At 47.1% G+C, this 17,742-nt stretch overlaps 7 protein-coding genes across 7 annotated transcripts; 3 read left to right on the forward strand and 4 right to left on the reverse strand.

Annotated features, from left to right (window-relative positions):
- Positions 1-1,301: 1,301 nt before the first annotated feature.
- Positions 1,302-2,642, forward strand: GGS22DRAFT_7584 (uncharacterized protein). The gene is made up of 3 exons (XM_047968032.1): positions 1,302-1,541; positions 1,603-1,919; positions 1,978-2,642. The coding sequence occupies exons 1-3, from the start codon at positions 1,484-1,486 to the stop codon at positions 2,038-2,040; spliced, it is 438 nt and encodes a 145-aa protein (XP_047823880.1). The 5' UTR covers positions 1,302-1,483; the 3' UTR covers positions 2,041-2,642.
- A 412-nt stretch (positions 2,643-3,054) lies between these two features.
- On the reverse strand, positions 3,055-4,404 carry GGS22DRAFT_149869 (shwachman-Bodian-diamond syndrome protein). Its single transcript, XM_047959208.1, has 3 exons — positions 3,944-4,404; positions 3,468-3,591; positions 3,055-3,395 (listed from the first exon to the last, which is right to left on the reverse strand). Exons 1-3 carry the CDS (start codon positions 4,105-4,107, stop codon positions 3,324-3,326), a joined length of 360 nt encoding a protein of 119 aa, XP_047823881.1. The 5' UTR covers positions 4,108-4,404; the 3' UTR covers positions 3,055-3,323.
- Positions 4,405-5,162: 758 nt separating this feature from the next.
- On the reverse strand, positions 5,163-9,262 carry GGS22DRAFT_7603 (Dbl homology domain-containing protein). Its single transcript, XM_047968037.1, has 7 exons — positions 7,756-9,262; positions 7,378-7,698; positions 7,088-7,288; positions 6,820-7,038; positions 6,534-6,768; positions 6,255-6,479; positions 5,163-6,198 (listed from the first exon to the last, which is right to left on the reverse strand). The coding sequence occupies exons 1-7, from the start codon at positions 8,536-8,538 to the stop codon at positions 5,300-5,302; spliced, it is 2,883 nt and encodes a 960-aa protein (XP_047823882.1). The 5' UTR covers positions 8,539-9,262; the 3' UTR covers positions 5,163-5,299.
- Positions 9,263-9,605: 343 nt separating this feature from the next.
- On the forward strand, positions 9,606-10,688 carry GGS22DRAFT_149873 (ribosomal protein L36e). Its single transcript, XM_047959209.1, has 4 exons — positions 9,606-9,819; positions 10,015-10,115; positions 10,266-10,347; positions 10,412-10,688. The coding sequence occupies exons 1-4, from the start codon at positions 9,763-9,765 to the stop codon at positions 10,490-10,492; spliced, it is 321 nt and encodes a 106-aa protein (XP_047823883.1). The 5' UTR covers positions 9,606-9,762; the 3' UTR covers positions 10,493-10,688.
- GGS22DRAFT_149874 (putative UBX domain protein) lies at positions 10,689-12,597 on the reverse strand. Its single transcript, XM_047959210.1, has one exon. It carries the CDS (start codon positions 12,354-12,356, stop codon positions 10,824-10,826), a length of 1,533 nt encoding a protein of 510 aa, XP_047823884.1. The 5' UTR covers positions 12,357-12,597; the 3' UTR covers positions 10,689-10,823.
- A 138-nt stretch (positions 12,598-12,735) lies between these two features.
- On the forward strand, positions 12,736-13,991 carry GGS22DRAFT_7627 (proteasome component PUP3). Its single transcript, XM_047968043.1, has 4 exons — positions 12,736-12,975; positions 13,036-13,054; positions 13,150-13,601; positions 13,662-13,991. The coding sequence occupies exons 1-4, from the start codon at positions 12,973-12,975 to the stop codon at positions 13,803-13,805; spliced, it is 618 nt and encodes a 205-aa protein (XP_047823885.1). The 5' UTR covers positions 12,736-12,972; the 3' UTR covers positions 13,806-13,991.
- Positions 13,973-17,495, reverse strand: GGS22DRAFT_7636 (calcium-transporting ATPase sarcoplasmic/endoplasmic reticulum type). Its single transcript, XM_047968047.1, has 4 exons — positions 17,249-17,495; positions 17,026-17,183; positions 14,332-16,958; positions 13,973-14,276 (listed from the first exon to the last, which is right to left on the reverse strand). Exons 1-4 carry the CDS (start codon positions 17,364-17,366, stop codon positions 14,186-14,188), a joined length of 2,994 nt encoding a protein of 997 aa, XP_047823886.1. The 5' UTR covers positions 17,367-17,495; the 3' UTR covers positions 13,973-14,185.
- Between the last annotated feature and the right edge of the window lie 247 nt (positions 17,496-17,742).

Here is a 17,742-nt window from a genome sequence, read left to right on the forward strand (position 1 = left end):
ACCCAATACCCATAGCTACAAGCCTACAACCGCCAGCCCATGTACCCGCATTGCTAAGGCCGGCAAGGCCAAGCTATTTGATCCTTTATTTACCCAATCGACTGTTACTTCACATACTGGTACCGTATCCACACAGCCGTAGTCTGTGATGAGAGCTTGCTACCGTCCACATCTAAACCACTTTGGGCTATATGCCCATTTCTGCGCACCTATCTGCACATCATGGAAGCAGGACACAACCGCTGCGCTGGCTGCGCAACCCCCATGTTACTACCCAAGTACATCAATATGTATCTACTTTTACGGCCATCTAGGAAGGGCCGCAACGCAAATAGCCTCTCTTGTATCTTGGCTCTGCAAGTATTGGTTCTAAGAAACGGGCGGTCTCGGCGCGGGCTGGTGAGACTCGATGCGTTTCCTTGAAGACCCACCGTCCCTGTCTCTTTCTTAAACTCTTGCATGCCGCCGAATGTCTGAAGATTTCCCGGAGCTACCCTTTCATACATGAAGAAACTCGGAACACCTCCTTTGAAGTATCATACTCCTGGTCCTGTATGATCTTCAAACCCATCTCTTATGCGATCGAGCTAGAGCCTCACTCACCCCTGATATATACGACTTAGACGAGTTATGACATTGGTGCCCCTGCGGAGTACCAACGACCGCTTAGAGATACGACTTCATACATCGGCTCTCCATTCTATGGTATTATAACCTCGATAAGGCTTAACGGCCCACCTTCGAATAGAACCGTGGATTTTGTACATACATACTAGAAAACGATACACCCCTAGGCAAGGGGTCGTACAAAACTCGTCCATGATACAGATGCCGCTCGGATGCCTGCTGTCGTTATAGACAAGATCTCAAGAACGTGGATCTCAGACGAAGCTTAGCATCTGTCGGCCCAGAAACGTCAGATTAACCCATCCCGGCTCGCCTCAGCCGTTCTGACACGAGCCCTCCCTCAACGGGAGCATTAGCTCCCCTACAGGGGATCGGAAGATCGCAAGAGAGAACGGAAAGCCCAGACCACATCCGGGTCCCTCTCCCAATATAGCCTCGCAGAGCCCCGTTTTGCGGTCGCCTGTATATTCCCAATTGGACCCTCGTCTCATCTCATCTTCTCTTCTTCTTTCCTCTTGGTTGTCGGCTGCTGTGCACTCGCCCGTTGACCGATACCTTTCTTTAATATCGGCTTTTTTAATTCACAATACTATTCTACCGCTACGCAGGTCCGGCTACCTAGCAACGTTCTTTCAATCCCGCCGCCGCTTTACTTTCGCTTCGCTTCTCTCGCAACCCGGTCGTTGGTTATTATTTGGATTGTTGGATTGAGAGAAGGTCGAGCGCTTGGATCGTTTGGGGCTTCAGGAAGAAGAAGAAAAAAAAACCAAGAGAGAAAAGAGCAATTGGGACATTTCAAAAGGCAGAAAAAAGTCATCGATTTGGTCAAGAGAAAATTTAAGAGGAAACCGCCAAAATGGGAAGACTTATTAAGAACCACTGGGCTAGACTCATCGCTCTCACCGCCGCAGCTTGTACGTGGACCTCCACCCGTGGTATCGAGGGGATTCTCAACCTTTACTAACATATCTCTAGACCAAATTGCTGCCGCGCTCGAGTCGTTCTTATGGCCTAAGATTTTCTTCGACTTCCTGACGAAATCGCTAGATGGAGCCATAAAACCGGTTCCGGCACTTCAGATTATAAATCTGATCTTGGGAGTAGCGATAATGGCGTGGGAATGGCCGCTGGGCCTAATCGCTGGAAGCGCGATTCACCGAAGTATCGAGGCCCGTCTCGCTACATACCCTCTGGCTGCACTCGCCGCAGTCCTCATATACCAAGGCACGAACCCTGCTATCTACTACGTGGTAGCGATGGTCATCTATTTCGTGGCATACAGTGAAGGCGAGGTACGTTATTTTCATCTCACTTAATATCGGATATAATCGATGCTAACATCAATATTAGATTGTCTGCGCTAAACCATGGACTCTACCGCAACGAGGCCGCTCGGGTGGCTCTAAGGCGTAAAGGTAGAACGGCGACTGCCTTTTCGCTTCGATCGAGCAAATGCACCCGGGCCTTGTACAAATGTCAACTTCGGATCTCACCTCTTTTCCTCGTTCTCACTCACGATTATGCGTCAGAGTATGGCTCGGGAAAGGGCTGAGGCTGTCGTACATACGAAAGCACATATCTCTCATTTCCATCTTCTGAGGAATGAATATATACCCCCGATGTATTGCACATATCTATAACTCGCATCGTCAAGCATAATATATCTATATATTACAAAGAACAAAATATTATTTATGGAGAAATACCAGTTTACTCCCAACTCTCGTCCGATCCTCCTCGTTTTTACATGCACGACACCGGCGTTGATATAACCCCCTTTTGCTTTTGATTTGATTTTTTCGGATTTTTTATAAGTCGGAGGAATATTGGGGGAGGGAACAGAAGAGGTGGACGAAATCACTTTATTTGGTATTGCTATTTAGGACGAGGCTATGGTCTATGAGAGCGCGGGTATGATTGCGATTTTTACGGTCGATGGTCAGAATTATATTTGGCAGGTTATTGTGGTTGCAGTTCCAATGGCAATGGCTGTGAGTCGGTGGCCCAGTCAACATCTCACGACGTTGGTGTAGCGCACACTAGCTAATAATACCGATGTTGTGAAACCTCACTTTTTCTTTTTCTTTTTTTCTCACCGCATGAGCATTCCAAGATTTACGAGAAAGCCCCCCCAACAAAGACTCCGCAAGTATCCTCATTGAAGGCTCGGTTAGATTGAGAACCTAATTAATATCGTAACCAGTGTTATAGACTAGGCTGGTGGTTTCAGACATTGGCAAGCTGGACATGATACTGAATTTGTGGGTATGTTGACCAGGTTACGAAACACCACGGCTTGAGGCTCGGCTTAGGCCAGCCGGACGCTGGCTAGCTGGCTGCCAGGACAACGTCTAGAATGTTAAATGGGCAGGGGTAGAATACGACGTCAGCTCCAGCATTCACGAGACAATGCAAATCATTTAGACCATTTCCGGACTTGAACCATATAGGATTTAAATGTCGCTAGCTACGCGTATTTTACAAATCCATCGCGAAAATGTTCCTCGCTAACTAGAAGGTAGCTAAACCGTAATCATCGCCTGTAAAATTCATGTTGGTTGATGATTCGTAGGAACATTAAACAATGACAGCCCTAGCATATTTGAATGCTGCCGTCTCAATCATCAACGTGATCTACTATTAAAGTATGGCGCAACAGCTTTCCTCGGGTTCTACCGGCAAGGATATTTGCGATCCTATCTTGAAACCTGACCAGTGACGATGGAGCCTTGCTGAGCATCATTCTTGGGTCCTTGGCGATCAGGAAACTAAAATAAGGTGTAATCGTTAGCAATTGGACGATATTTGGCCTTAGAAATTATTTGAACAATGCGACTTACCTCTGTCTCCTGAAGAGTGCCGCTATCTAAAATTTTCTTGATGACCTCCTCCTCATTAGAAACACCGAACTCGTTATCGAGAGTCGACTTAGAGGCGCCATCCATTTGACCTTGCGTTCCTTGCCTATTAAACATGACATGTTAGCCGCTGCCTATATCAATTGGCTTGGAATTGGAGAATGCGTATTGTCTTCAGGCGAGGTATTGGCTCCCGGCGCTTATGACAGTAATTCCTGCTGTGCCACGGTCCAGGTCGCACTCGGGGGCTAAGTGTTGCAGAATTAAAGATAGTTGACGCCATTTCAGCCCGCGCCTACGCGGCTATACCACGATGGAAGTGGCTGGCTTTATTGCTGTGATACCCTATCATGTAAAATTATGTGCCCAGGAAATTTGGCGAGTCGTTGTAGGCCGTCATTGTACTTAGGATGGTGGAAGAAGCTGAGAGAAGAAAGGGCACGTGAGCTAAGACTTACTTGTGTGTCACGAAGATCTTAAAGGCAGAGATGAAGTGGGCCATAGGAATAGACTTGTCAGTCTGCCACTTCTTGTATGTCCCGAGGTCGTCAATGAAGATGATGAAGTCTTCATCCTTGCCCTTGTAGTGGACCTTAACTTGGGTGGCTTCTCCCTTAGTCATTTTGGGCGATTGATACTGAAGTTGTGTAAAAGAGTGAATTAATAAGATTTACAGGTGAAGGCTTTAGGAATTGGCAATCAATATTGACTGTCAAATGGTCTTGGTTAAAAGTTGGTCGAGAGTGATGTATTCTTGGAAGGGTTGAAGACTGATGATGTTGATGTTAAAGTTGAAGATGTGTTGAGAGTAGTAGATGGTTTAGTACACAAAGAAGAAAATTAAGAAGTAGTTCTAGGCGTACAGAGCTTCAAATATGCTTTTCAAGAAGCTGTTGTTTCCTCCATTCGATCATCATGTGGCATACTTTTGCCAAACAGCAGCAATCTACGTCATCATTTCTGTTTGTACCTGCCTCAGCTCCCCGCATTATGTCACCGATCCAGCTTTATGACAAGGATCAGCTAAGGAGCTTGTACACCATCTGAGTCTTTTTGCCTTTAGCCCCTCTATTGTTACGAGGTACATTAGCCTTCTCTCTGTCTATTAATCTAATAGCAATTACGTATGTAGGTAGGTAGGTACATGCTTATAGAAGGTTATGGAATAAGATGGGAAGGACATCTGGCTTTATACCTAGGTACGTAACCGGTACATATGTAAGACAGAAGATCAACATTAGCTTAGGTATCGGGTACCAAGCGGGAGGATCCGATCGACACCAAAACTACCATGTAACTAGAACTCTCTAAATGGTGTGAGGTGGTTGGGTAAGGCTGCATTCGTGCTAACCATAGGTGCAATATCTAGGTAGATTCGATTCAATTCTGTACATATGCTGGTACGTTTTAGCCTTACAAATTAAACGCGAGATAAACTGAACACTATCACATTCACATTAAAAAATGCCATCAAATTAGGTACTAATTGGGGTATCAAAGCACGTGCCATTAGTCCTATTACACCGAATGCCTTGGAGTAAAGGCGGAGTAACGGAGTAACATGAAAATTCCAGTGCTCCGCCTAAGTAAGTACATTGCTATAAGGGTATAATCGTAGTAGCCCAAGTCCGAGATCCTAATGAGAGGCAATAGACGAAAAGCAAACCCGTCATAAGGAATTTGGTGCCGTTCCGGTCTCATCGCGAAATAAGAAATAACAAAAGAATGGTATAATCCTAAGCCAGAACCAGTCCAAACCGTATGTATCTATACCCAATCCGTGCAATGTAATATAATGCTGAAGTTGCCTTCCCTCATCTAAAGAAACTGCGAATGCTGGACGCCATCAAACCCCTGTTGATGCCTCCTACTTTTGCCCACTTGCTTGAAGGCCTAACATTAGTTAATGTTTCATGTAAACGATGCTTCATCCCGAGTCCATGGTATATATTTTCGTCGTCTTCGGTAGAGGACGGCGACGATCTAGCTGAGAAGGATGTCTGCCTCTTTCGACGGACACTATTCAGCGGCGACAACCGTGAAGTTGGAGTTGGAGTTGGAGTGCTCGTGCCCCTTTCTCCTATCCATTCTAAATCAAGTTTTAAAGGGTCGTCCTTTTTCGCCGCCCCAGACTGCCTCCGAGTACCAGTTGTGGAGGTAATACTTGGACTAATACTGCTAGCAAGTTCGGTTTCATCCCGAATTATAGGGAGTCTTGACTTGACATCTGCATCGGATGTGTCGGTCCTAATAGACCCAACCGTTATATTGTCATGGTTAAGATGAACAAGACCGTTGATATGTGGAAGCTCATCTTCATTTAACCTCGCTACGCTGGTAGTGCTTATAGAGCGCTTCGCAAAAGTGCTAGTGATGCTTGCGACGCTCAGCTTTCTCATAACGGTTGATGCCGAGTTACGGACGATGTGCTCGCTTCTCGAACGGCTTGCTATGCCAGGGAAAGGCAACACTTTGCGGCTCCAAACATCTGACAAGAGAGCCTCAACACGAGCCCGATCTGCTCTAGGAGGAGCAAGAACTGGGATACGTGAATTTGTTGTCAAGAGTGATTGCGAACGGTTGATTTGAGTGGTAGATGCTACCGACGTAGTATCTCTCACTGTACATGTGTTCTTGAGTATAACTTGATATAATGGTGATTTTGGGCCAACCGTGGTGGCCCTATGAATGGAAAGACGACGAGCAATGGTGCCTATAACGGACTTATTAATTTGCTGAGGGGTTTATGCTTACAGTCTCTGGGCTTACCTGGCTTTCCAAAAATTGTTCCAAGACTTTTTATGTTGAGAAAGATCGAGCTATAGAATATAGGTTCTGATAATCCATATGGTTCAGTTGGAGTGTAATGCAAAATGTGATGGCGCCATTGCTCTTCCTCCTTTGCATTGCAGGCTGTCATGATGATTTCGTAGAGCTGGTGGTCACATTCAAAAACGAGCTTCCAAGAGAAAGGCGCTGTGTGACATTGGAGACCTTAATCATATTAGTATAGGATAGAATTAGCGACACATATTGCAATGAGCTTACCTCGGCCATTATCTATCGTTTCAATCTTGATATCGGCGAGACTTATACAAGCTTGGATTGTATAGACTGGCTCCGCTCCGCTAGCGCTGGCAAGGCATAGGCAGTCTCTGTAGAGGATCGCAACCATGTATGTACCATCTACGCCGTCTTTAGTCTGCCAGCATACATGCAGAGCACCACAGAGACGAACTTGTCCGAATGAACGAATAACGCTTCTCGAAGCAGGATCCATCTTCTATTGTACGATTAGGAAAATAACGTCACGGAGGAGGGTGATAATTCTTACTTGATTGGGAAATATGAGTCGATCTTGAATTAACCAAGTTCGTTCCATTCTATCCTTCAATCGTGGATCATCCGTGGCGCGGTTGATCCCAGCAGTTGCCTCACGAAGTCGAATAAGAACCTTGTCAATGTCCATATGGGAACTTGGGCAATCACACACGGGTGTATACTTGAGAAGTTCAGCGAAGAGAAGTGGATATCTACAGATCCTCTGGATTGGCTACTTTCTATTAGCAAAACATCTGGAGTATGACGAAATTAGAACTTACTTTGACTAAGAGGTCACCAATAGTCAATGACTTCCTGTGATGATCGAGATGATAATTGACGGCACCTAGTGAAGCAGCCAACGCTTCCAGCCCCTTTTGATACGTCTCCCATTGGGGTAACTCTCGATGAGTAGCAGCAACATCTTTGATCATCAACTCATACTTTGCGCCATATTCCTCATAAATAAAGAATCGATTCATCTGTTTTGGTGTTAATAACATTCAAATTTGTATTTTAAAAGAGAAAAATGGTTGTCTTGGAGTTAGCACTTGGCTACAGACAAACTCACCCTCTTCCCGAATATATGAGCTACCTTAGCAGCAATAGCCGGCTCAGCTATCACGCTAGGAATATGCTGTAGCCAGGAAGTCTCCCCTCTGTCCTCAGGCACAGAATCAAGACTGCGCCAGCGATGATGCTTCTTGGCTGCTGGTGGATTAGGAGTAACTGGGATACGCTCAGGCTGCGTATACTCAGAGTTGGGCACAACTCGGTGAAGCTCGCCAAGAATCTCTTCGTGCAATTCAACTATATCTGTCAAATTGCGATTTATTGAGGAACGAAGGCCCCACTGCGGCGAGGGCAGAGAAGCTAAGATGGTGACATAGACCTAAGAGCTAAATCAGCATCGACAGGTTAACAGGAGTAGATTGGATTAAAAACATACGTTCATGAGGAACTTGACGTCTCCAATATAGCTTTCTTCTGTGTTAATGATCTCCTCCAGAATACGTCGTCTTTGAAGTAACCGTTCCGTGACCCCCGGATCATGAGATACCGTTCGCTCGAAACCAATGCTATCCTCGGAATACCGCTGGCCAGAAGTGGATCTTCTGCTACTAATATCCGACCTGCCTTGGAGTGATGATCGTCCGGTATGTCTCCGTGGTCGCGTTATCACGCTGGCGCTAGCAAGACTTACACTCGCACTTCTGACAGCGGCGACAAATCCAAAAGATGACCCAGAAGATGATTTCCTGTGTTTATTCAACGACGTAGCATCGTTCCCCATAGGAGTTTCTGAATATTCAGGAAATGACTCAAATCGGCTGTAATTATGTTGGGTCGTTGAACGATGTGCTCTTTTATGTAGATTCTTCATCCATTTGTGAAATGGACCCGCTATCGGCGAAGAAGAGCCCAGCGGCTCAGGCTCAACCCCATCGTTCTCGAGATCGTCAAGAGAGAACGTAGGTAACCCAGTCGAATGTGTTATTTCATCTTCATCATTCTCCAAAGTCAACCCAAGAGCTGCTATATTATCCAACGTATCCCAAGCGTCTTTTCCATCATTACGAACGAAATCGGTGTCTTCGAAGCTAAGGCCCAGGCCCGGATCGGTTCGATTTAGCTTGAGGGCCGCTGCCCAATTGGTCTTGCCAGCAATACGCACGGAGCCGCTCTGTGAACAAGGTCGAGGAGATTCGGTCGTCAAGACGGCAAGAGACATGATGCTGATGAATGGTGATCCAAGAAATGCGGACCAAGAAATTGAAGATGCAAATATGTCACCCAAGACACCAAAAGCAACCGGCTCAAGACTCAATTCAAAACATAATGATCAAAAACCAAGGGAACGATGTAGTTGACTAAGTGGAAGACTGGAAAAAGAAGAGTCTCCTCTCGGGAGCATTATTCAAATGCAAGTGATACTGCAAGTTAAACCATGCAGCAACCCTAGCACGGAGAGAGGGAAGGACGGAAAGAAAGACAGTGAGATTAATCAAGTTAGGTAGACAACGAACAACGAGAAACTGCAGGCTGGCTTCGAGCCTGCGAAAAGAGGAAAGCTTCAGAAGGCGAAGAAGCGAATGGACGAATAGGCGAATAAGCTACCTAGTAAGAGATATTGAGGTTAAAAATTAAAGAGAAGTATCTCCTACCTACGTCTCCCGGACGTGGTTTCGTAAATATTTGGTCGGGTTCTTTCAATGTTTATGAGGTGACACCAATCTTAACCTTACTGGTAGCTATCTGAGTAGGTAAGTATCTATGTACAGAAGAAGGCGCGGCATTCCATTTGAATCTGCATGCGAGCCATGCTCATTGCGGTGACACCAACGTCATAAGTGACGATCCACATTTCGCGTTTTCGTCCATACGGAATAGGTGTCAATCTAAAATCATATAGTCTGAATAATTCTTTATTACATGATATCGTGCTAGGAGCAATAGTATCCAGGTAAATATGAATGAGATTGGAAGAGAAAGATGAGAAATATGTATGTAATCTATAATATATAAAATACATGTGTATGTGATCGGTCTAATGCATGCAATATCTTAGGTACCATAGTACATGCTCTCACCGGCACAGTAAATACGAAAATGGACACGGCACACCGTCGGTGAGTCGGTGGTAACAATCAGCCCAATTGTCAATCCATCACATGCATTGCATACCTAGGCGGTATCCACTAATAGGCTAATGATTTGATTGGATGATTTTATCGTAGCTTATCGGACAAGGCTAGCCAATCAATCGACTCGGGCAATCGGGTGGGAATTCGCTTAATTCTTCATTGTGCCCCACACCACAAACCCGCTTACCCAATTGTAAAATCTCCAAACTTTAACAGGTAAAATTTCACAATCTCCTCTTTCTTTCTTCAACCGCGAAATTTACTAACCAACACAGCCATCACCAACGTCAATCGACAACAACCGATTAACGATGGCTAAGGAAGCGCCAGCCCGTACTGGGCTCACCATCGGTCTCAACCGCGGCCATGTAAGATGAAATCCCGATATCTACCTACCCGTCTACCAAACCCTCGAAAAAATATAGAAGAGTCGTTTCCGCCCGTCTCACCTCGTGGAGGATCTCTGCTCTTGCAATATTTTTTCTATCTCTGAAAATACACGTTGCAAATATAAGCAGACGATGGACAATGGGCTGACTTTTGGACCTTCTGGGAAATTATAGAAAACCACTGCTCGTGTCGTCAAGCCCCGTGTCTCCCGAACCAAGGGCCACCTGAGCAAGCGCACCGCTTTCGTCCGTGACATCGTCAAGGAGGTTGCTGGGTAAGTCAATGTCATCTTAATCCTATCCCTCTTCTGGTAGTTGGTTACACTACGTCGGTTTCATTTTCGTGTGGCGTGTAATCAGGCATCTCAGAGAGGGCTACGTCCGTACAAGGTCATAAGATTACTAACACCTGATTCCAATCTTAGTCTTGCCCCCTACGAGCGACGAGTCATCGAATTGTTGCGCAACAGCAAGGACAAGCGTGCGCGTAAGCTAGCCAAGAAGCGGGTACGTACTCATACACCATTCTCTGCCTTTTATAAAAACCACAAAAACTAATCCAAACTTCCAGCTCGGTACCTTTGGCCGTGCCAAGAAGAAGGTCGACGAGCTCCAGCGAGTCATCGCCGAGTCCCGCAGAGCCGGTCACTAAACGACATTACCTCGAGAGAGCATGGCAGTTTATGGGCGTCGAGGGAACGAAAAGTAAAATTGACATGAGGTCTGGCGTCCGTCTTTCGGCATGGATGATTTACGCGGGATCGGGTCGGATAGATAGCTCAATGATAGCTACCTACTGGCATACCAAATGACACAAATCAGAACTTAAGAATTTCTTCTACATGCACTCGAATCATTGATGACCAGTTTAGTGTAAGACATGCTCGTGAACCCCTCAATACAGCCGGAACTCCATACAATGCCACCGTCACCATTTTAGAGACTAGTAAATGTCCCAGTTCCTTACTTAGTATCGACCCTTTTTACTTTTTACCACCAAGTCCCTTTAACCACTTGGGTTTCTTAAACCCAGAACCGTCTCCCCCAGAGCTCGGTTTTGGTGCTGGTGCGGGTACATGAGAACTAGGGCCTGCTTCATCCACAACATCAGGCGGCTCCTCCGGCACAACCACTGTCTGAGCCCTACCTACGGCACTACCCTTCAAGAAAGGCTGTTTCCGGACCTCGACCGGCACTTTCTCATCCCACATGAAGTTAACTAAGGTATTAGAACTCAACCGATACCCGCCGATAAGCTTGCTCGTCGGACCGCTGTCGTCGTCCCTGATCACAACCTTTCCAGGAGGCAACGCCAGTTTGAACGGCGCCGTCTCGTTGGCCATCACCTTCCTGACCTCGGCGTATAGCGCGGCGCCGGTGTCGTCGGGGCCGAAGGGCCATTCCGCGGAGAAGTTGTCCGGGAATCGGACTTTGATCTGGATGGACTTGACGGCGGATACTCTGGCGGCCTCGGCTGCGGCTTTCGCTTCGAGTTCCTTGTCTGAGAGAAGACGCTTGTTTTCTCCGGCGGTCTTGAGGAGTCTTTGGTGGGCCTGCGCGTGCTCGATACGTGGAGCGAAAGCGTCGTCTGAATCTGCTCGGAGGGCTGCGAGTGGGGTGCCTGATGCTGGTGCAGAAAAGATTGTCACGGGACGGTTGTCAGCGGATGGTACGTCGATGTCCATAGCGTCGACATTTGTTGCGGGTGCCTGTGTTGTAGAAGGACTTGTGATATCTTCTTGAATGATAGGAGATGTCTCTGTTTGTGGGGTGCCTATTGACGGAATACCTGGTGCGTTATCCTCAGGCATAGCATCCATCAAATTGAGTGTTTCGTTGTTTCTTGTAGATCCAGTATTAGACTCTGTCTTCCGATCCTCTTCTTCTGCTTTGAAGTGACGGCTCATCTCTGCCATGGCATCTACCAAAGTGCAATCGGTCTTCCGGAAAGAAAGGCGTATCAAGACGCTTCCCGAATTGTATCCCAGCTGCGATAGGGTCTTTTGGAAATCGGCGAAGGTTGAGAGCGTTCTATTTTCGATCGTCAAGACTGGTGTCTCATAATACAACTGCCCACTACCCACAGCCATGCCATTATTCGTTTGTGCTACTCCCCTTCCCGTGATGTTCAGATTCTTCCCTTGACTTGATTTACCACTCTCAAACTGACGTAGTAACTTCCATAGTGTAAAGTCGCTCGGTAACTTCTCCGTAACTCGACCGGACGGCGGGAAGAGATTTGACTCGGGAGGCGGGAATTGTAATGCGACGTTGATCGCGGTAGGTGTATTAGATCGGACGACGAGTTCGAGCTTCGCGCCGGGTACGAGACCAGAGGTTCGCCATGTGTTTGAAAGGTCTAGTTGTTTTTGCTTATGCTTTAATAAGTACTTGCTTGAAGGGACCTTGAGCTTCTCGCAGGCCTGCTCTAGGATATCTGTCAAGTAGGTGCCTGGATTGACCTTAATAGTCACCTGCTTGAGGTCGGTTCCCACAACCTTGACGTTGGTGGCCATGGGATGGAAATTTGATGCCTTATAGGTATCAAGGAGAACAAAGATCTGGGGGGTTAAATAGAGTGTCTTGTTTTCTTGGGGGTTTTTGTAAATTCAGTATCTCTGCAACAAATATGTTCAGTCAAATAGATAGCAAGATGTCATAAAGTTAACGAAAGAATGCAAAGGAATATTCACAAGGTCGCTGTTGCGAGACGGAGTATGTCGTAAGTACGATTACATCAGCCCTTTGATTTGTAGCTACAGGCAGCTTCATGCTGATGAATGGAGGGGCAATCGCTATACGTTTCCACACTTAAGTCTAAACGTACAGGGGTGACGGTACAAATGTTAAGTACCTACAACCCGCTATTTCCCCGACCAGACCCGATCTAGAGCTGAAGCTGCCGCGCCAGACGTGTTTGCCTTGCCGACTGGGAGCACCTGCACTTACATACAACCACCAACCTTCAGCCTGGTCTAGCCATTGAGCTGTCCTCACATAACGATCTCTTTTTACAACTACAACAACGACATAACATCGACAACCCAATTCACACCCCAAACTTCAACGAAGCCCTAGGAATTCGAGCTTTGTCATCTACTTTTTCAATCCAAAGCCAGACATCTTGACGCCATGGTAAGCTCCCACAAGCTCCAACCGATCTCGAAGACTGGCCTAGCTAACATATCTTCATAGTCGTCACCCTTCTCCATAAGTGCGCCTCTCCCTCTCTTCCTCTCCCACCTCGCTTCCCACCTCTAAAAACAATCCGAGCACCTTGCTAACCATCGAGCTATTTCCTATGTATAGACGGCGGCGCCTGCGTAGCCATGGTAGGCAAAGACTGCGTCGCCATCGCCTGCGACCTGCGTCTTGGTCTCCAAGCACTTACGGTTTCGAACAACTTCCCGAAGATCTTCAGATACGGCGACGTCTTCTTGGGCTTGACCGGCCTCGCGACCGACGTATCCACGGTCTCGGACTTGTTCCGGTACAAGGTGAACATGTACCGTCTGAGAGAGGAGCGCAACATCGCGCCTACTACGTTCGCCAACTTGGTATCTTCGTCGTTATACGAGCGCCGCTTTGGTCCCTACTTTGTGAGTCCAGTGGTGGCTGGCCTGGAGCCGAAGTCGGGGAAACCGTTTATCTGCGGCTTCGATTCTATCGGCTGCATTGATTTCGCCAAGGACTTCATCGTCTCCGGTACTGCCTCCGAACAGCTGTTCGGCATGTGTGAGAGCTTGTGGGAGCCCGAACTGGTGAGTAATAACTAGCTAAACCTCGATACGCCGGGAAAAGCTACTAATACATATCCTTAGGGACCCGACGACCTCTTCGAGACGATTTCTCAGGCTTTGTTGAGCGCCGTGGACCGAGATGCTCTATCAGGATGGGGTGCACACGTGTACATTATTGAGAAGGACAAGGTCACCAAGAGATTATTAAAGGGCCGACAAGACTAAGGGAATCACATTACCTACTCTCATACCGATACACCACCAGACTATGCTAGTTGCCATATCAAGTGGCTAGAGATCTGAAACGGCAAATTGGTCTTGTTGAACCAACCCCGAGAGTGGGCATGGGCGGATGATAATCCTTGGGATGATGGTAACGAAAACTAGCAAGGGCATACATGCGATGCCGAAGAGAACCCATCGTTGTACTATCATTTTAGATAGTACCATGTTCAAGGGTATCAATGACAAGACAATTATATCAGATCAACAATTTTTCATGAATTCATAGTGTTTCTCGTGATCGTGCACAGCCATTTAGGCACATACAAGCTATATAGTACATCTAGTCTAGTCTAGTATCTAGAAACCAGGTCTATGTCCGGTTACGTTTCCTTCTTAGACTCCTTATCTTCGCTCGTCGTCTTTTGGAGGAAGAGCTGTCTCTCGAAAGCCTTTAAGACTTCATCTATGAGACTGCAAAAGGTTAGTATATCGCATATTTGCAAGCATGGTTATGGGGTCAACTTACATGACTGGGGCGCTGATAATAAGCACCGCTTTCCACTCCATCCAGTTCAGGGGCAAGATTGAGAATAGACCCTGAAGGAAAGGAGTGTAGAGAAGTGCAAAGTGGAGCGCCATCGATAGTCCGACGGCATAGACGAGCATCATGTTTTCCCAGAGTGGCAAGGTCAATAGAGACTCGCTGGAGGATAGAGCGTTCATAGCGTTCAGCATCTCGATGACGACGAGGATAGAGAGGGATATCGTGGATGCCGCCTTAGACATATCGTTGCTGAACATCTCACATCCAATGCTCGAAAATTCAGAAGAGCATCGGTGGAAATGCGAAAGTTGGTAGAAAGTGATCTGAGGTCCTTCAGGGTTATACATGAACCACCAAGCATATCCGGCCACAGTAGCGATACCGACGTATGTACCAATCACCAGGTATCGAAAGAATAGCCAGCCGCCAATAAGCGCTTCATCACGCTTACGCGGCTGTCTCTTCATAATATCGTGGTCGGGAGGGTTGAAAGACAATGCTGTGGCGGGTAGACCATCGGTGACGAGGTTGACCCATAGGAGTTGGACAGGAATAAGAGCCTCTGGCATGCCAAGGGCAGCAGTGAGGAAAATTGAGACGACCTCTCCGATGTTGGAGGAGATGAGATACCGGATGAATTGTTGCGTGTTGTTGTAGATGGATCGACCTTCTTCAATAGCAACTTCAATAGTTGCGAAATTGTCATCGGCGAGCACCATATCAGCAGCCAGCTTCGAAACATCAGTGCCGGAGCCCATTGCAACACCAATATCCGCCTTCTTGAGAGCCGGAGCATCGTTAACGCCATCACCTGTCATAGCTACAACCTCGCCAAGAGACTGAAGGAGATCGATGAGTTTCGACTTGTGGCTAGGTTCAACGCGAGAGAAAAGGGATGCGTTCTTCGCCGCGTCAAGCTGCTCGCCGGGGCTCAGGTTATCGAATTCTCGGCCAGTGTAACTCTTACCCTTAAGATCCTCGTATTCTCCAAAGACACCGATTGAACGACAGATGCTCTCAGCTGTGTTGCGATTATCACCGGTGATCACGACAACCCTGATTCCTGCAGCTTTACATTTCTTGATGGCACTAGGGACTTCTGGTCGAGGAGGATCAAGCATGCCGACGAGACCTAGCAGGGTGAGGTTCTGCTCTAGTTGGGCGTATTGGGCTGTCGACTTGGCGTTCCGAAGTAAGGGGTTGGATCCGACATCGTCTACACTGGCTAGGGCAATAACTCGTAATCCACGGTTACCATATTCGACGACTTCCTTCATGAGTAGAGAGTGGAGCTTATCATTGATACGGACACGCTTGCCATCTGCGCCAACGAGAGTGTGTGTGCAGCGCTCGATAATAGATTCAGGGGCACCCTTAACAAGAAGCTTCTGCTGATCGCCGGCTTGAATGAGGACAGACATACTCTTCCGGTCACGGGAGAACTCGTAAGTAGCCAATCGAGGAAATTTGGATTCATACCAAGCGCTAGCATGGTGAATGCAGTCGTCGGGGTTCGAATTCGCAGGCGCGCATGGTCCAATCTTTTCGGCTAGGACCCTTAGAGCTCCTTCGGTAGGCTCCCCTACGTTAGAGAAAGTACCAGATCGGGCATCATACACGAGCCGAGCATCGTTGCATAGAGCTGCTACCTCGTTCATCTGTCGGATCGTGCTTGAACTTTGAGAGAGGTCCTTCACAGCCTTGCCGTTACGCGTGATGCTTCCCTTCGGAGCAAACGTAGTACCCTCGACGTCAAGTTCGTCTAGGTCGGTGCCGTTTTCGTTTATGTATACGATCTTGCTTACACTCATCTGGTTTGTAGTGAGAGTTCCGGTCTTATCTGAGCAAATAACACTGCAGCTGCCTAAGGTCTCCACGGATGGCAAACTTCGGACAACAGCATTCTTCGCGGCCATCTTGCGTGTTCCCAAGGCTAAGCATGTCGTAATCACAACAGCGAGGCCCTCAGGGATCGCCGCAACACCAAGAGAGACGGCAATCTTCAAGTAGTAGATAGCGCCTTTAGTCCAATTTCCATGACTTGGATCCGCAAAATTCGGGATGTTAATAAGCCACACAAGAACACAGATAACCGTAATAACCTTTGCCAACGAATCGCCAAAATCGTTCAGCTTTTGCTTCAACGGGGTAGGTTCCGAAATTTGAGCAGTGATACTCTCATGAATGTCGCCAATCGCAGTGTTAGACCCAGTCAGAACAACGACCGCCTTGGCACGACCTGTTACGACAGTTGTCCCCGAGAAAAGCATGTTGACCTGATCCTGGAGCACTGCCTTATCATCTTTCACGACGGCAGTATGATCTTTTCCCACGCTCTCGCTTTCGCCGGTCAAGATAGCCTGGTCCATAGCGAAGTTGTTACTTTCGATCGCAATAACACGACAGTCGGCAGGGACCCTATCACCAACCGACACCGAGACAATGTCGCCGGGAACCAACTCTTCAGCCTTGACGCGCAAGACGTGTCCATTGTTTCTGACCACACTAGCAACATTCGCAGAGTATTCCTGGAGCGCGGCGATTGCCTTTTCGGCACTGCTTTCTTGGGATACACCGACAACCGCATTGAGAATGAGAATGGTAAGGATCTGAATGTTAAATCTGTAAGCTTCTAAATCGCAAAGGGAAGACTGAAGAAATCCAAGGAAGACTTACGACCAAGGGATCTACAAATGCGCTCCAACCAGTCTCTTCTTCGAAGAGAGCTAAGACAAAAGATACAACAGCTGATCCTAGTAATATTATAACCAGTTGGTCTTTAAATTGTTCGAGGATGAGCTCCCATAGAGGAGTGGGAGGCTCTTCTGGAATAGCTATACCAATTATTAGCACACATCTTGGCTTACACAAATGTCAGCTATGTATGACGCCAACTTACAATTCTTGCCATATTTATTCCGTGACTCAATGATCTGCTGGTCTGTGAGGCCTGTCTTTGCGTCTACCTTGAAATTGGCCAAGACCTCATGGATAGGCTTCGCAAATGCGCTCTCCATGACAGTCGGCGTAGGTGGGGGGTTCTTATGGCCGTAGCTTATTTTTCAGATAGAACCAAACAAAATATAGTGGGATGTCAGGGGGAGGCGTGTTAGTGAGTACCTTCGACAAGCACGCAATACGCAATTGAACGGAACTGGCTCAACCGAGGATTGGAATCGATGGAGGGGTGGGTGATATGAATGCGAAGTGCAAAGACGTTTATGCGACACTTCAAAGATGCCACATGTCTTTTCACTTACTTAGCACATTCACTACCTAATTTTTGCCACAGATGAAAAAAAAAGAACTGTAGACCTCCAGGGCTCGTAATGCAAACGAGGAATGTGTTAAAGTCAAAAATATTAAAGATTGTCGTGGAAAAGAATCGTTACT

Source organism: Annulohypoxylon maeteangense, assembly GCF_022496945.1.
Source record: "Annulohypoxylon maeteangense strain CBS 123835 unplaced genomic scaffold GGS22scaffold_1, whole genome shotgun sequence".
Lineage (NCBI taxonomy): Eukaryota > Fungi > Ascomycota > Sordariomycetes > Xylariales > Hypoxylaceae > Annulohypoxylon > Annulohypoxylon maeteangense.

Excerpts from the sequence above, each read along its gene's own strand:
- GGS22DRAFT_7584 (XM_047968032.1), top strand. The coding sequence starts at position 1,484 with ATGGGAAGACTTATTAAGAACCACTGGGCTAGACTCATCGCTCTCACC. Across the intron at positions 1,542-1,602 it reads CGCTCTCACCGCCGCAGCTT|ACCAAATTGCTGCCGCGCTC; the intron begins GTACGTGGACCT and ends ACATATCTCTAG. Across the intron at positions 1,920-1,977 it reads TGGCATACAGTGAAGGCGAG|ATTGTCTGCGCTAAACCATG; the intron begins GTACGTTATTTT and ends CATCAATATTAG.
- GGS22DRAFT_149869 (XM_047959208.1), bottom strand. The coding sequence starts at position 4,107 with ATGACTAAGGGAGAAGCCACCCAAGTTAAGGTCCACTACAAGGGCAAG. Across the intron at positions 3,592-3,943 it reads AAGATCTTCGTGACACACAA|GCAAGGAACGCAAGGTCAAA; the intron begins GTAAGTCTTAGC and ends CATGTTTAATAG. Across the intron at positions 3,396-3,467 it reads GCACTCTTCAGGAGACAGAG|TTTCCTGATCGCCAAGGACC; the intron begins GTAAGTCGCATT and ends ACCTTATTTTAG.
- GGS22DRAFT_7603 (XM_047968037.1), bottom strand. The coding sequence starts at position 8,538 with ATGTCTCTTGCCGTCTTGACGACCGAATCTCCTCGACCTTGTTCACAG. Across the intron at positions 7,039-7,087 it reads TTGGTGACCTCTTAGTCAAA|CCAATCCAGAGGATCTGTAG; the intron begins GTAAGTTCTAAT and ends AATAGAAAGTAG. Across the intron at positions 6,769-6,819 it reads GACTCATATTTCCCAATCAA|AAGATGGATCCTGCTTCGAG; the intron begins GTAAGAATTATC and ends ATCGTACAATAG.
- GGS22DRAFT_149873 (XM_047959209.1), top strand. The coding sequence starts at position 9,763 with ATGGCTAAGGAAGCGCCAGCCCGTACTGGGCTCACCATCGGTCTCAAC. Across the intron at positions 10,116-10,265 it reads ATCGTCAAGGAGGTTGCTGG|TCTTGCCCCCTACGAGCGAC; the intron begins GTAAGTCAATGT and ends TTCCAATCTTAG. Across the intron at positions 10,348-10,411 it reads GTAAGCTAGCCAAGAAGCGG|CTCGGTACCTTTGGCCGTGC; the intron begins GTACGTACTCAT and ends CCAAACTTCCAG.
- GGS22DRAFT_149874 (XM_047959210.1), bottom strand. The coding sequence starts at position 12,356 with ATGGCCACCAACGTCAAGGTTGTGGGAACCGACCTCAAGCAGGTGACT.
- GGS22DRAFT_7627 (XM_047968043.1), top strand. Across the intron at positions 13,602-13,661 it reads GCTTGTGGGAGCCCGAACTG|GGACCCGACGACCTCTTCGA; the intron begins GTGAGTAATAAC and ends ACATATCCTTAG.
- GGS22DRAFT_7636 (XM_047968047.1), bottom strand. The coding sequence starts at position 17,366 with ATGGAGAGCGCATTTGCGAAGCCTATCCATGAGGTCTTGGCCAATTTC. Across the intron at positions 17,184-17,248 it reads GAATAAATATGGCAAGAATT|CTATTCCAGAAGAGCCTCCC; the intron begins GTAAGTTGGCGT and ends TAATTGGTATAG. Across the intron at positions 14,277-14,331 it reads ATTATCAGCGCCCCAGTCAT|TCTCATAGATGAAGTCTTAA; the intron begins GTAAGTTGACCC and ends AACCTTTTGCAG.